The sequence below is a fragment of the Salvelinus fontinalis genome, chromosome 1 (genome assembly GCF_029448725.1).
Source record: "Salvelinus fontinalis isolate EN_2023a chromosome 1, ASM2944872v1, whole genome shotgun sequence".
Classification (NCBI taxonomy): Eukaryota; Metazoa; Chordata; class Actinopteri; order Salmoniformes; family Salmonidae; genus Salvelinus; species Salvelinus fontinalis.
Genome location: NC_074665.1, coordinates 30978682 through 30993760, shown reverse-complemented (window position 1 = coordinate 30993760; position 15079 = coordinate 30978682). Strand labels below are relative to the sequence as shown.

At 43.2% G+C, this 15079-nt stretch overlaps 2 protein-coding genes across 3 annotated transcripts; one reads left to right on the top strand and one right to left on the bottom strand.

The window, feature by feature from the left end:
• Positions 1 to 5649: 5649 nt before the first annotated feature.
• tmem254 (transmembrane protein 254) lies at positions 5650 to 9324 on the bottom strand. Of its 2 annotated transcripts, XM_055918593.1 has the most exons (5): positions 9141 to 9324; positions 8658 to 8711; positions 7846 to 7949; positions 7133 to 7192; positions 5650 to 6523 (listed from the first exon to the last, which is right to left on the bottom strand). In XM_055918593.1, the coding sequence occupies exons 1-5, from the start codon at positions 9225 to 9227 to the stop codon at positions 6400 to 6402; spliced, it is 429 nt and encodes a 142-aa protein (XP_055774568.1). In that variant the 5' UTR covers positions 9228 to 9324; the 3' UTR covers positions 5650 to 6399. The 2 variants fall into 2 exon arrangements, with proteins under 2 accessions (XP_055774568.1, XP_055774575.1); XM_055918600.1 differs by lacking the exon at positions 8658 to 8711 and having other exon boundaries at positions 9141 to 9323.
• Positions 9325 to 11175: 1851 nt separating this feature from the next.
• On the top strand, positions 11176 to 15026 carry mxtx1 (mix-type homeobox gene 1). Its single transcript, XM_055924382.1, is given in 3 exon segments — positions 11176 to 11197; positions 13448 to 13632; positions 14061 to 15026. Coding segments are annotated over 3 exon segments (966 nt in total). The 3' UTR covers positions 14820 to 15026.
• The last annotated feature ends 53 nt before the right edge of the window (positions 15027 to 15079 follow it).

Sequence of the window (15079 nt, the reverse complement as noted above, 5' to 3'; positions counted from 1 at the left end):
AAGCTTGGTGAGTTGGTGACATGATTGGATAGAGATTGAAAAGTGATAGTTGAGCATTTTTGGGATATTACTCAATTCAAATTAGTTTCTTAAAATTACCAGATACGGAGGAGTTTGATTATACATTGTTTTCTTGGTATTATAACTTTATTTTTGTGTCCAGTTAGTGCAATTTCTTTGAATTTGCCTTGCTAACTTAAGTAGCAGCAGCTAGCTAGCTACCAGCTCCAGTGTGCAGTTTTGCCGCCAGCGCTACCGCAAATTTTGATGACTTTTTGTTGAAGAACCCTTTTCATTTTCTGGGGGTACACGGAAAATAAGTGAATTAAAACCGTGGGTCGACCTCTGCCTGAGATCAGTTTCACGGAGAATGATGAAAAGGTGAGGGCGTTCAATACCAATTGGTATCAAAAGTATAACAGTAGCTGGTTAACAGCCTCTCATCAATCCGCCTGTATTGCTGGCCTTGCCTGCTTTTTGGAAAGTCAGCCTTGGGCGAAAGAGGGGTACAGTGACCTAAAGAACATCGATCGTTCTGCTAAACGCCAAAACAAAAGCAGACAGCATTTAAAAAATGCCCACATCAGATTCAAGCTTCTGTAAATAAGGGCCCCATCGATCATGACGAAGGTCTGCGTATTCAAACTGCGCAACACAATGAGAATTTAATTAAGAAGAAACATTAATGTTCTCAAGCGGCTTATCAATACCACAATTTTCGCGCATGCAATAATTGTCTTTTAGAGGACACGACGAGAGGGAAAGTTCCACGAACAAGTGCAACTACAGGGAGCTTGCAGTGGTAACGTCACGTTATGATGCTTTACTTGCTGAACATATGTAACTTTCTACTGTCTATTGGCTTTTTCTGGGATGTCGAGATCAATTCAATAGCTTCCATCGCATCATCCATTAAAAGTTAGAATAAAGAGGCGGCACATTTTTTTGCGCGCGCTCAAGTAGGTTTTCCACTTTCCTCAGGTATTTATGTAGCGAAGATTATAACACATAACCACTCCGGACAGACACAAGCAAAAACTCATTACATAGATGTTGTAGCAGCCTAGGCTTCACCTTAACATTAGAGATCTGACATGCTGAATGGGATGAAAACGAGACTATTTTTCAGTCTGGTCAACTGTAGGCTACTAATAAGAGCAGCTGCATACAGCCTATGTGCGCTGTCCATTTGGTCAGTGTAACTAATTGGTAACTTTATGTATTTATTTATTCCAGACAACCGGCGGGTGATTGGGAGTCCCATACTCCGGCGCACAATTGGTCCAGCGCTGTCCGGGTTAGGGTTTGGCCGAGGTATGCCGTAATTGTAAATAAGAATTTGTTCTTAAATGACTTGCCTAGTTAAATAAAAGTTAAATAAAATACAAATGTATAGTCCATTTGTGTGTGAGAAGAAAATGTGAATGTGATCAAATTTGGTTTATGTTATGTTGTTGTCTATGTGTCTGGGTAGAGGAAATCCCCCTCCTAATCTAGTCTAAATATAATTCATATGAACAAGTATAAGGTTGCTGCAGTTTGACAGGGCCCCCCCCCCCCCCCCCCCCCCAGTGCCAGGAGTTTTCCCCACAGTTTTTTTAAACCATGTAATCTGATTAGGAAAAACTGGTCCCATCATAACCCTTATAAAACATTTTTACAACTGATGAATCACTGTCATACCTTATTGGGTCCAGAGTTTTCCTGTTTTGGTTAACAGATAATGAAAAGCTCCAGGCCCCAGGAGGTAAAAATCCCCCCCACTCTCTCGGACCTATGGTGCCACCAGTCTGCTTGCAGTTCTCAGTTATCGTCAGGTATGTGGATGATAGGGGGGTTTATTCAGGAAAGTTTCCTGGGCTACCATGATGTGTCAAGTGGGCAGTCCTATGTTTAACTTCATGGAGAAATTTGTTCAAACCTACGATCGCGCAGCTGTAATGGAATGTATCTGCTATTTGTATTTACAGCTAAGTCCCCTCATGTTCCCTGATTAAAAGGTGATGACCACTCCACTACCATTGTCAACTCTTTCCTGACATGAACTGTAGCCACGTCTCATGTGCCTGCTCATCCACTGGCACATTGAATGTTTCCTCTCCAAGCACTGTGACCTATCAATTTTCTCTCATTACTGTATGTAGAGTCAATCACGTACACAAACACAATCACATTATTACACATCAATGATATTACTCCTTGCTTGGACTAACTCATTCTTAGCTCTTTTGTCTAACTGTTTAGTGTGTTGCCCTATAGTTTTTTGTCTTCCCAGTCAAATCCTGTCCTGCACTGGAGTCAAGCCTCTGAACACCTCAACTCATGCCTCATACCCTCATTCAATCACTGCTGTGATCCCTTACAAACACTGTGTCAGTAGCCCTCTCATTCCCATTCCCTATAATATTGTACTATAAATGTCTTTATTAAATGCTTTAGGTTAAAATAATTACTCTTTCATGATTTTAGAAACACACTTTGACGTCTCTGTGCGTTCCGCGCCTATACCGTGGGTCTCCCATCCTCCTCAATTTTCAAGTCACCAGCCTCCACTGCCTCCAAACACCGGCTTCCCGGGCATTATCACTTAAGAAACAAACTTTCAAATGAAACTTCTTGGCAGGGATTTTTGTTGTTGTTGAATAAATGTGTCACACCCTGATCTGTTTCACCTGTCTTTGTGATTGTCTCAACCCCCCTCCGTGTGTCGCCCATCTTCCCCATTACCCCCTGTGTATTTATACATGTGTTCTCTGTTTGTCTGTTGCCAATTTGTCTTGTTTGTTCAAGTCATTCAATGTTTTGTGTCTCCAGTCTCTCTGTTCTCGCCCTCTTGGTTTTGACCCTTGCCTGTCCTAACTCCGAGCCCGCCTGCCTGCCCCTGAGCCTGCCTGTCAAACTGTGCCTTTGCCCCACCTCTGATTTACTGACCTCTGCCGACATTGACCTGTCTATTGCCTGCCCCTGTTGGAATGTTAAACTATTGTTTATTCAACATGGTCTGCATCTGGGTCTTGCCTTCATACCTGATAGTATGAACTGGCCATGACTAACCCAGCAGACCCGGAGAGAAGCTGCCGGGAAGCTAATCCAGCTCCGGCAGGACGCTTGCACTGTGGCTGACTATGCAGTGGATTTCCGTACATTGGCAGCGGAGAGTGAGTGGAACCCAGAAGCACTGTTCAACATGTTCCTGCACGGTGTCTCGGAGGAGGGTAAGAACGAGCTTGCGGCTCGAGAGTTCCCCACAGATTTTGACTCCCTCATCGCTTTGACCATCCGCATCGATGGGCGATTGAAGGAATGACGGATGGAGAGGAAATTCGATTTCACTCGCACGTCCAGTGATTCCACCTCACCTCCGAGTCATCCCGGAAGTCCCCAATGGTCCTGTGGCCGAGAGCACCCAAGATTTTGCTCCAGCGACACAACCCACTCATCAACTGGTCTACGGGTGATATCATGGGCTGGAGTCCGTTCTGCCACACCCATTGTCTGAAGTCGGCGCAACCGATGGTGGTGGTGGTTCCTGATCTCTCCGCCATTCCCGCAGAGTACCAGGACCTCCGGGAGGTGTTCAGTAAGTCCCGGGCCACTTCCCTTCCGCCGCACCGCCCCTATGACTGCAGGATTGACCTTCTCCCTAGCACCATGCAGATATGAGAGGGGGACGAGTGGAAAACCGCCTTCAACATGGCCAGCAGCCACTACGAATATCTGGTCATGCCCTTTGGCCTCACCAACGCCACTGCCGTGTTCCAGGCTCTGGTGAATGATGTTCTCTGTGACATGCTGACCCGGTTCGTCTTCGTCTACATTGATGACATCCTCGTCTTCTCCTGCTCACCCCAAGAACATGTACTCCATGTCCGGTAGGTTCTCCAGCGCCTTCTGATCCCGAGAAGGTGAAAGCGTTGGTGGATTGGCCTCAGCCTACATCCAGGGTGCAGCTGCAATGCTTCCTGGGGTTCGCCAACTTCTATCGCCGCTTTACCCGTGGATACAGCACCCTGGCCTCCCCCCTGTCTGCCCTCACCTCTACCAAGGTTCCTTTCTCGTGGTCCACGGACGTTCCGGGACCTTAAACACCGCTTCACCGCGGCTTCACCGATCCTGGTTCATCTGGACCCTTCCCGACCAAATTATTAGGGTGAGGCACATGGACTACTAACAGCTTACTACACAACATACATTTAGTATTACTTTCTTAGCTACAGTATACACATCTCCCTGGCATATTACATAATTTACGCAGCAGCATACAAGATATTTTTGGACTCAGCTTGTTGTGCTGTGCTCACTTGAACAGGAAAGTGGCGCGGCAGTCCTTAGTGGGCAAATTTTGTCATCAAAGTCTGGCATCCTCTGGATTTATGGTGCTTTCAAGACAACTGGGAACTCAGAAAAAAAGGTTGAATCATGATGATGTCAGTGATCTTCAGGTCGTAGCTCTAGAAAGAGGCCCGAGTTCCCGATTTACAATTCCAAGTTGGATGAAAGTTCAAAACGTATTTTCCCAGTCGAAGCTCATTTTTCCCGAGTTCCCAGTTGCCTTGAACTCACTAAAGTCAGATTTTGCCGTTCCAAATTAACAGTGGTTTTGAGTGCGGCACAAATCATGCTTCATTGATAGCATGGCCAATGTTGAATGTGTATAATTGTAAACTAGAAAAAGAGATCATTAATCTTAGATTTGGGACCACACAGTCACTCCACTGAATAGCAGGCTAATAAATGCTTTGCAATGCTTGCAGTTAGGCACTGATTCCATCCAAACCACTCATTGTTGAATTTGCGATTTCCAACCTGTTGTGTAATGTTCATGTCAAATGGCCGATGAGCACTGATATGTTTTATCTGTAATTTTTCGTTATTATTTCTCTTCATATGACAAGGATTAAAAAGGATTTGCCAGTAGATTGTTGACTTGATTCATGAAGATGACTGCTTGCTAAGATTTTGAAAGTATGATGTTGACACGATCAGTCCAATCAAAGCTACTATAGATATAACGTGAATTGACGTCATTTTATCTGTGGCCAATGATCTTGAGCCTTCTTGGATGGACACTTCTAATGTTACTCTATAGAAGCACCCAAGAGCCTTGAATTTTCGAGCTCTACCCTTAGACTTGGCGGTGACGTAGTGTCCCCATGAGTGACAGAACACTGAGCCAATCACTGCGCAACGCTCTGTATTTTCTGCTGGCTTGCCCCACCACAGAAAGCGCTGAGCTAGGCTGAAACATCTGCGTTTTATAGCTGCCTTACTCAAGAAAACAAAAAAGAGACCATGTTTGGATGCACCGTTATTAACTCAATGATATACTGTATATATATTTTTTCTTTACATTGTTTGCAAACTGATATGTGACACGTGTTAATGCCAAAATAACATGCAAAACAGACTCTTTTTTTGCTACAAATGTGGGCTCACAGCCCCACCTTCCCTGAATGACGGGTCATCACTGTATGGTTCTAAAATGAACTTAGCCTTAAGATATTTTTGGGAAACCAGGCCCTGTACAAGAGATTCTGTTGGACAGTACGCCATGATGTTATGTCCTCATCATGGCTGTCCAAGCACTCAAGGTGTAGACAGTATGATAGACAGAGGTGGACAAAAATAAAGTAGATTTAAACAGCCAAGTTTGTTCATCAATCACTCTTTATTTGTCACAGGTTATAAATTAGACAACTTCACTCTTCATCTCTCATCTTATCCCTTATCTATATTAATTTGTGAATTAATTCCCAGCACGCTCATGCTTAAAGGCAAATGGATTAATCTAATGTAATCTAAGGAAAGTTAAGAAACATCTGTAGTCCTTTATCATTAAAACAAGATAGAGCAATGTAAACAGTGATTAAAATGGGTGATCTGAACTTAACATTTGAAAATTCTCTAGCATGATTAGAAAACATTTTGTAGGAAAACTTGGTACTTTTCCATCATGATATAAAACAAAATATTTTGTCATTTTGAACCTTGTGATAATCTCTGTATAAACAGTGCATTGCATTCTGTCCTAGAATATGCTCTGGATAAAAAAAGTGCATTTATTTTCTGAGGAATGTTGGGTGTGTGGTTGGGAAGCTTCACAATAGCAATGTATTGTAAGATGAAGAGTTTTGACGGCTTGAATGTTTCTACTGTTCAATCAGACGGTCTAAAGGTCCTTAACAATCACAATGTTGTAAGCTATTTTATTTATGGTCCTCTGGGCACTGTAAAAAAAAATCTGGAATCACAAATTACTATCTTGTTCCCGAACAGATAAACCAGTTTGCAGATAAAAGTTCACATCATGCCATGGCCACTCATTATTTGTAGAGGAAGTGGTGGTGTAGTCTATAAAGACTATAGACTCTGTTCTGCAGCAGGGTCTTCCTTGTGGCATCAGTGTTGTTTGGTCCTGTGGTCAGGTTTGTATTTGAGAAGCAGGCCGAGAGAGGCAAAGCCAAACAGCGCCGTCTGGACAAACCAGAGGCAACGTGTCATTGTGCCGTCCACCCCTTTGTCACTGTGAAGAGGGTGACACACACACACACACACACACACACACACACACACACACACACACACACACACACACACACACACACACACACACACACACACACACACACACACACACACACACACACACACACACACACAGACAGGCAGCAGTTTAGTCTCAGGTTCAGTGTCAGTGACTACAACACAATGGCCCGGCTGTAAAAATTGCTAAAAGTGCGTAGAGGGTAAAATGTGCCACAAATAACGCCACCAAACATCGGTCAAAATAAAATAAAAAATATTTATTTTTGAACTTTTGGTTTTGCCATTTATCAATGTGTTATTCAATGTGTTGGGCCATAGCAGTAAAGGCCAAATTCAATGTATTATCAAATATTTGTTTTATAACGACAAGGGTCCTACAATTCTAAATTAAAAGGGCTAAATTATACATTTTATGACCATCTTAAAACAATTACATATGTTAGCTTAGTAGATATTGCAATCTAAATGCTTAGACCTACAGGGGTTTTAAAGTAGGTGTGATAGCATGTCACTAGAGGGAGCCTGATAGAAAGCAGAACAATAGCACCCCCTAGAGGAGACATGGATATATGAACATCCATCTTACCTGCAGACCTTCATGGCAACAAGGGCTTCTGCCACGTGGATGACCCAGGCTGCCCACCATCTGAAACACAGAGCAACACCCAACATTCAGAATGAGGATGTTTCTAGTCAATGTCTAACAGCTTTCTTTAAAAACAGTCTTACAGGCAAGTGACCAATGATTTTATGATTTCCTCAAGTTACAGTGTAATGGTCCCACACCACAGCAATTGATTAGAGATTCAAAAACAGAAAACACATTGGTCTTGTGCGGATATAAAATGTGTGAGTGTTTCTTTGATATTTCATAAGCGGTCATGTATGTGATTGATGAGTGGAAGTGTTACACTGTTTGAAAATGTTGTGATAAGAGTGTGAAAATGGTGGGACACAGTGGATTATGCAGACTGACCAAGCCTCTGTATTCTGTGGGTACTTGGCACATCATTCGAAATCTCATTTACATATGGTGTAATGGCAAACCTACCCAGTGCAGTAATTATTCCTTGTTCATTTGCATGCTAAATCTAAAATGATTAGTTATTACAGAGTTAGGCCTAACAACTGTAGAAGTTGCATGTGCTTGACATTGTAACTACAGTTTCATTCAGCATTTCTTTCAATTTCACATTGACTATCCTCATTCTGACTATAAAGTTGTTTGGCCAACATTTTGACGAATACTACTTGATGACAGAATCGTGTAAACATTATCATGTAGAAACACTAACTTACCCTTTGTACATGAGAGAATGGTAATTGTTCACCAGGTATCTGGACAAGGTGCCAAGCGGACCCAAGTTGTCATAGGGGACCTGCTGTGGCCAGAACACTGTCCACTGAAACACAGAACAGAGATACGGCCAGACACTCAGCTCATGGAATACACATAGTTTTCACTAAATAGCATGTTATAAACAGCGCCAAGTACACATGAATTACTTCCACAACTTTTGACAACATTAATTAGGTACACATGTCCCCCATCCAAGTCATTTTCTAATATAATCACACGGTCACTGCAACATTGAGTTTTGAATATTATGTCCACCTCTGACAGGTTGCAACATGCTTAACAAAAAGACTATTCAGGCCAATACATTCCAGAGGGCTTCCAGCTTGTGCAGAGGCCATTGTGCACTAACTCTCCACTTTTGGCTCATCATTGTTCGGGTATAGCCAAACTCATTTAGCTTTGCTGACAGTCCTAGCAAGCAGTTGTCACTGGGGTTCCCGTGTTGGCACACACATCCTGACATTAGTATGACCTCTGACATGACTGAGGAAGGCAACGTATACGATAGATGTGCTGGGGAAATTATGTGTCAATGAGGGGATATTATTTAGGCAGAATAGAACTAAACTACTAAGAGACATATGGCACCCAAATGATATTTTCACGCCCGCTATGTTAGGTTAAACTCACCCTTTCCCCACATTCCAAACATAATGCGTTATCTATAGGGTTCATATGGCTGATAAATAGCCCTGGTTAGAGAAATGTCAAAGGCTATCTTACGTTACAATATCATGGAATTCTTTCGAACCTTTCCATTCCGCAGCGCAGGTACATTCTTCCACTCCCCCCACACCACAAGTAACTGCAATAATAGATAGCTTAAAAGTCGGTAATTACAACGGAAACTATACAATATATATTTTTTCAATTAATTACAAATGTTCAAATGAATTGTATTTGCCGGGATCTTACTGCAGGAATAATTCATATTTAACTCGCAGGGTTGATGACCTGGATACACTTTCATTGCAAGCGCAACATCCAGGCTAACTTCGTAAGCTAAATACTGTACTACTTCGTCCTGGACTTCACGGGAATTGAATAATAAACAACAAAAACAAATGTCTGAATAAAAGACAGAAAGTTGGCCAAGTAAAATAGAGATTCACCCGGAGTCTATTCGTGGTGACGCCTTGGCTATGTTTACGGCACGGTGACTGTGGCACAGTCAACTCAACAATTTGCTTTATAATTGCTTCAAAACCATCCACGTTTTGTGGCTTTGACTTACTGTGAAGTATCCCATCGAAAGCGCCACTATAGTTATCCAAAAAATACTGGTTCTTCTAAAATAATGACACCCATCGCTTTTGGCCATGGTGGCGTTTAATATGTCCCGCTCTCAAATTAACACGTGCAACAAAAACAACGGAACTTTTTTGTACCGAGACTTCTGTCTATGAAAGGGATTAGAGTACGGTAGGATGATGTCTTTATCAGTCATATGATATCCAAGGTTCAATATTGATTTGAGACAAGTACTATTTTGTTTCGAAATAGGAATAGCCGTGACTAAAATAAAGAGAAAAGTTAAAAGTGCCTGCATTGTATGTGTGCATGTATTTTTGATTTATTATACATTTACAACTCTGAATAGAATAGACGAAAATCATTGACAAGTAAATGTATTTGCCAATGATTTTCGTCTATTTTTTTCAAAGTTATAGTATTACAGCTCAGTAAAAGTGGGTAATGGATGTAGACTAGATCTAAGCTAATGGTTCTACAGTAAAATGGTCATGGGACCTAAGGTATTTACAACCTGATCCTCATAGTCTAGATATCTCTATCTGGATGACAATAACGAATCAATCACTTTAAGGTTTTTACACCATTAGTCAAATGGCAATTGGTCAAACTAGTTATCAATTCTTATTTAATCACTGATCATTGCATGTAAAACTGTGTGTCGAAAGTATTTAAAATCCTGAGCAAAACAGTTCATGAACTCAAAGAATAGCCTACATGAGGCCATTGTGAAATAGAGACAATGTATTTGCATGTGCTATGAGTTTAACTTGTTTCTTTTGTAATATAGCTTTTATTTGAAGCAGTGATGAAACAGCATGTGAGGAGCCATCATATGACATGTTCTGAAGTGTGCAAATGCAAATGTTATAGGCTATGTATGCATTGAGGAGGACAATACTGATTTTGCAAGAGGCTTGAAGGACCAAAGGGCTATGCATAATGTGTAATAGGATTTGCATAACCCCCAGCATGAATTGCTGTCCGGTAGCCATTCCAAAACATCGAGACACTGATCCTAGGAGTCCAGATAAGGAAAGAAAAGACAAGGAATGTCTCACCGGCTGATATTAAAAATAGAGATAACAGTGCTGTTATTGCATTTTGTTAAATGTTATTTGGGATTATTACTATATAATAATATTAATACCAGTAAGAGATAAAATACTAAGATATATTACAGTATATTGTACTATTTACACAATATTATTGTTTTTTAGTTCAACTACTTGTGTGTTTAAATACTTGTGTGTGGTGTCCCTACATTTCTATCAGTGTCACTGAGCTGAAAGTTCACTGTCCTCTGGGTCAGTCTTTCCCATAGGCCATGATGAAACCAGTGCAACCCCTGGCCTTTCACTGTATTGGGCCTGTACATTAATGGGAGGTGAGGCAGCATGTTGATAATGGTCCTATTAATCACCAAACAATTACACATCCTTGTTTTTCTTATTTTTATATCTTGCATCTGTGTTGCATTTCAATAGAAAACAGCAGTTGTGGAAAAGGTTCAATTCGTGAATGGCATTTTGCGTTTCACTAAGACGGCATGTGAGTTGATATTTCTTCAAGACAATTGTTTGCTTAGTGGGTGCAAACAAACCAATAAATTTGTGAATACAAAAAAAAAGTTAGCAGCAGTAATAGTTTCTGTGAACACAATGCCAAACACTTGTTTATAAGGCACACGAGTAGTATTTTATTCAGTCATGTATTTTATGTCTCCTTGTGTGCCAATGACCTTGCATGTGATGAGGATGAGAGGATGATGTGAATGTGAGAGGGCCATTGGTTAGTCCAAAAAACATTCAGATTATCTTGGCCTCAGTACCGCTAAGACAACCCCCAGGGCAACACAAACTTACCCGCCCCTAAACTGCCAAACTAAGGCGGGGATAGCTGTTGGGTCCAGAGTATATAAAAGGGCGGCCTATATATATGGGAGACAGCTATGTCTTGAGAGCCTTCATGGAGGAGCATCTATAGCAACACAGAACACCTACAGATTCCTACACATCATGTGGAAGGACACCAGCACCGGTAAGGAGAGGTCACTGGCTGACACAGCATATAGACAATATCAGATTTCTATCTTTGAGTAGGCCAGGTGAATCACAGATTATAATTATTGTCATTTTTGGGGGGAAATGTATTTATTTTGTAACTTTTTTTTAATTCCCTAAAACTGAACATTTGCTTTTGTAAAAACAATGAATTTTTGGGGTTTGAAATATCAAAGGAACTTTACAGATGTTTTGGTCCTATGGGGTAGGTTTACAAGTCGTAATGCTTCAAGGTGATAGAGAGTCACATATAGATTCTTGCCTAAGCAACCTATCCTGGAGACAGACTCACTAGTCCTCAGAGCATGCGCAGACCAGCTGGCTGGTGTGTTTAAGGACATATTCAATCAATCCTTATCCCAGTCTGCTGTTCCCACATGCTTCAAGAGGGCCACCATTGTTCCTGTTCCCAAGAAAGCTAAGGTAACTGAGCTAAACGACTACCGCCCCGTAGCACTCACTTCCGTCATCATGAAGTGCTTTGAGAGACTAGTCAAGAGACTAATCACCTCCACCCTACCTGACACCCTAGACCCACTCCAATTTGCTTACCGACCCAACAGGTCCACAGACGACGCAATCGCAACCACACTGCACACTGCCCTAACCCATCTGGACAAGAGGAATACCTATGTGAGAATGCTGTTCATCGACTACAGCTCAGCATTTAACACCATAGTACCCTCCAAACTCGTCATCAAGCTCGAGACCCTGGGTCTCGACCCTGCCCTGTGCAACTGGGTCCTGGACTTCCTGACGGGCTGCCCCCAGGTGGTGAGGGTAGGTAACAACATCTTTACCCCGCTGATCCTCAACACCGGGGCCCCACAAGGGTGCGTTCTGAGCCCTCTCCTGTACTCCCTGTTCACCCACAACTGTGTGGCGCACGCACGCCTCCAACTCAATCATCAAGTTTGCGGATGACACTACAGTGGTAGGCTTGATTACCAACAACGACGAGACGGCCTACAGGGAGGAGGTGAGGGCCCTCGGAGTGTGGTGTCAGGAAAATAACCTCACACTCAACGTCAACAAAACAAAGGAGATGATTGTGGACTTCAGGAAACAGCAGAGGGAGCACCCCCCTATCCACATCGACGGGACAGTAGTGGAGAAGGTGGAAAGTTTTAAGTTCCTCTGTGTACACATCACGGACAAACTGAATTGGTCCACCCACACAGACAGCGTTGTGAAGAAGGCGCAGCAACGCCTCTTCAACCTCAGGAGGCTGAAGAAATTTGGCTTGTCACCAAAAGCACTCACAAACTTCTACAGATGCACAATCGAGAGCATCCTGTCGGGCTGTATCACCGCCTGGTACGGCAACTGCTCCGCCCACAACCATAAGGCTCTCCAGAGGGTAGTGAGGTCTGCACAACGCATCACCGGGGGAAAACTACCCGCCCTCGAGGACACCTACACCACCCGATGTCACAGGAAGGCCATAAAGATCATCAAGGACAACAACCACCCAAGCCACTGCCTGTTCACCCCGCTATCATCCAGAAGGCGAGGTCAGTACAGGTGCATCAAAGCAGGGACCGAGAGACTGAAAAACAGTTTCTATCTCAAGGCCATCAGACTGTTAAACAGCCACCACTAACATTAGTGGCCGCTGCCAACATACTGACTCAACTCCAGCCACTTTAATAATGGGAATTGATGGAAATTATGTAAAAATGTACCACTAGCCACTTTAAACAATGCCACTTAATATAATGTTTACATACCCTACATTACTCATCTCATATGTATATGTATATACTGTACTCTATATAATCTACTGCATCTTGCCATCTTTATGTAATACATGTATCACTAGCCACTTTAAACTATGCCACTTTATGTTTACATACCCTACATTACTCATCTCATATGTATATACTGTACTCTATACCATCTACTGCATCTTGCCTATGCCGTTCTGTACCATCACTCATTCATATATCTTTATGTACATATTCTTTATCCCTTTACACTTGTGTGTATAAGGTAGTAGTTGTGGAATTGTTAGGTTAGATTACTTGTTGGTTATTACTGCATTGTCGGAACTAGAAGCACAAGCATTTCGCTACACTCGCATTAACATCTGCTAACCATGTGTATGTGACAAATAAAATTTGATTTGATTTGATTTGACTACATGATAAGACCACCTGCCACGACCTTTCGTGCCCTGGGCTCCTCATGCTCATGTCTGATCTGGAACCTGTTGTTTTCCCCTCAGATGTCCCTGGACAGGTGGCCCTTACCGGAGTCTCGTCCCGGAGTACCAACCGCAGAAAGAGGACCAGCTTCTCCAAAGAGCACGTGGAGCTACTCCGTGTCACCTTTGAGACAGACCCTTACCCTGGCATCAGCCTGAGAGAGAGCCTGTCCCAGAAAACAGGGCTACCTGAATCTCGTATCCAGGTAAGCAGCTACGCACACATGTAAGCATGCTGGAACATGCATGCACAGACGCACGCACACGCGAGTGTTGTGGGCTTGGTTTATATTACAAATGCCCTGTGTTCAAAATGGGGCCTGCATGTGTGTTGCTGATACTGGTACCAGGGTTTCTGTTTATCTTTTAATTCAATATGATGATGTAAGCGGTTTTATCTGCAGTTCGTTTGGTCTGACTGGCAGAATGTAAAACACTTATAGTTAACAGAGGAGACAAAAGAAAGATAAGCCCCAATGCTCTCACTGTATTCTACAGCTGTTTGAGAGTTGGCTTGGTAAATTATTAACATGGGCTCAAAGCAGATAATTTTATCTTAGTTACTGGAGTCAACTAATTGCAACACAGTTTCTGTTTGCGTTGGATGTTCATTCTAAATGCAATTTCTATCCAGGTGTGGTTCCAGAACAGGAGGGCTCGGACTCTGAAGTGTAAGGGAGCTAAGAAGTTTCTGTGCCAATCAGACTCTGGCTTACACTCCCCTGGTGGGTTCACTACCCAGCACAGCCTTGCCCCTCTGTCCACCCCCCCCTGCCTGCCCCCTGCCTACCCCGCCCAGGTGAAGGAGGAGGATTACGTTTTCTATGGACGCTACTTTCCACCATACCCTGGAGCGGAGGAGACTGGCCACAACAGGCAGGCCAGGGTGCTGGGATACAGCTCCAGCACGCACATGAATAGCCCCGGGCACCAGATGGTTCAAGGAGCCTGGCCCCAGGCGGTTGATCAGACGACTCCAGTCCAGTCCATGTGGAGCCCCTCTCCTCTGGAGGTGAGGAACTACAGCTCAGGCTCCAGCAAGGCCTTCCTCTACCATCGCTCAGCCGAGCAGCAGCCCTTCTACAACAACCCCCAGGAAGTCTATGGAGGCCCCATTTCCCAGACCCAGACCACAGCCACCCCGGATTCCGGCTGCTGGGAGGTTGGACAAGAGAACACCCCTCCGATGGAAGGCCAAGGTTCCCGATTGGATGGCTCCTGGAGCATGGCTATGTCTACCACAGAATACCCAGGACAAGCCCCGCACTATGCCCCCTTACCAGAGCTCCCGGCCATGTCCCTGCAGGAGATTCTGGGAGAGCTGGAGGGAGAGTAGCAGGAGGGAGATGGACTGGACAGCCACCCCAATGGGGACAAACGGGTTTACTTCTGAAGTCTTATCTCACTTTTTTTTTAATGATAGACAATCTCTTTATTGTTATTATTATTGTAGCATTTTGTATGTTTGTGGGAGTACGAGAGGGTTTACTGTATAGCCTGTGTTTCTGTGGACTAAATGCACTCAGAGAGAGAAAGAGAGAGAGAAAGAGAAAGAGAAAGAGAGAGAGAGAGAGAGAGAGAGAGAGAGAGAGAGAGAGAGAGAGAGAGAGAGAGGGGATCAAACGTCCTTCGTAATTCCACAATGATTCAATT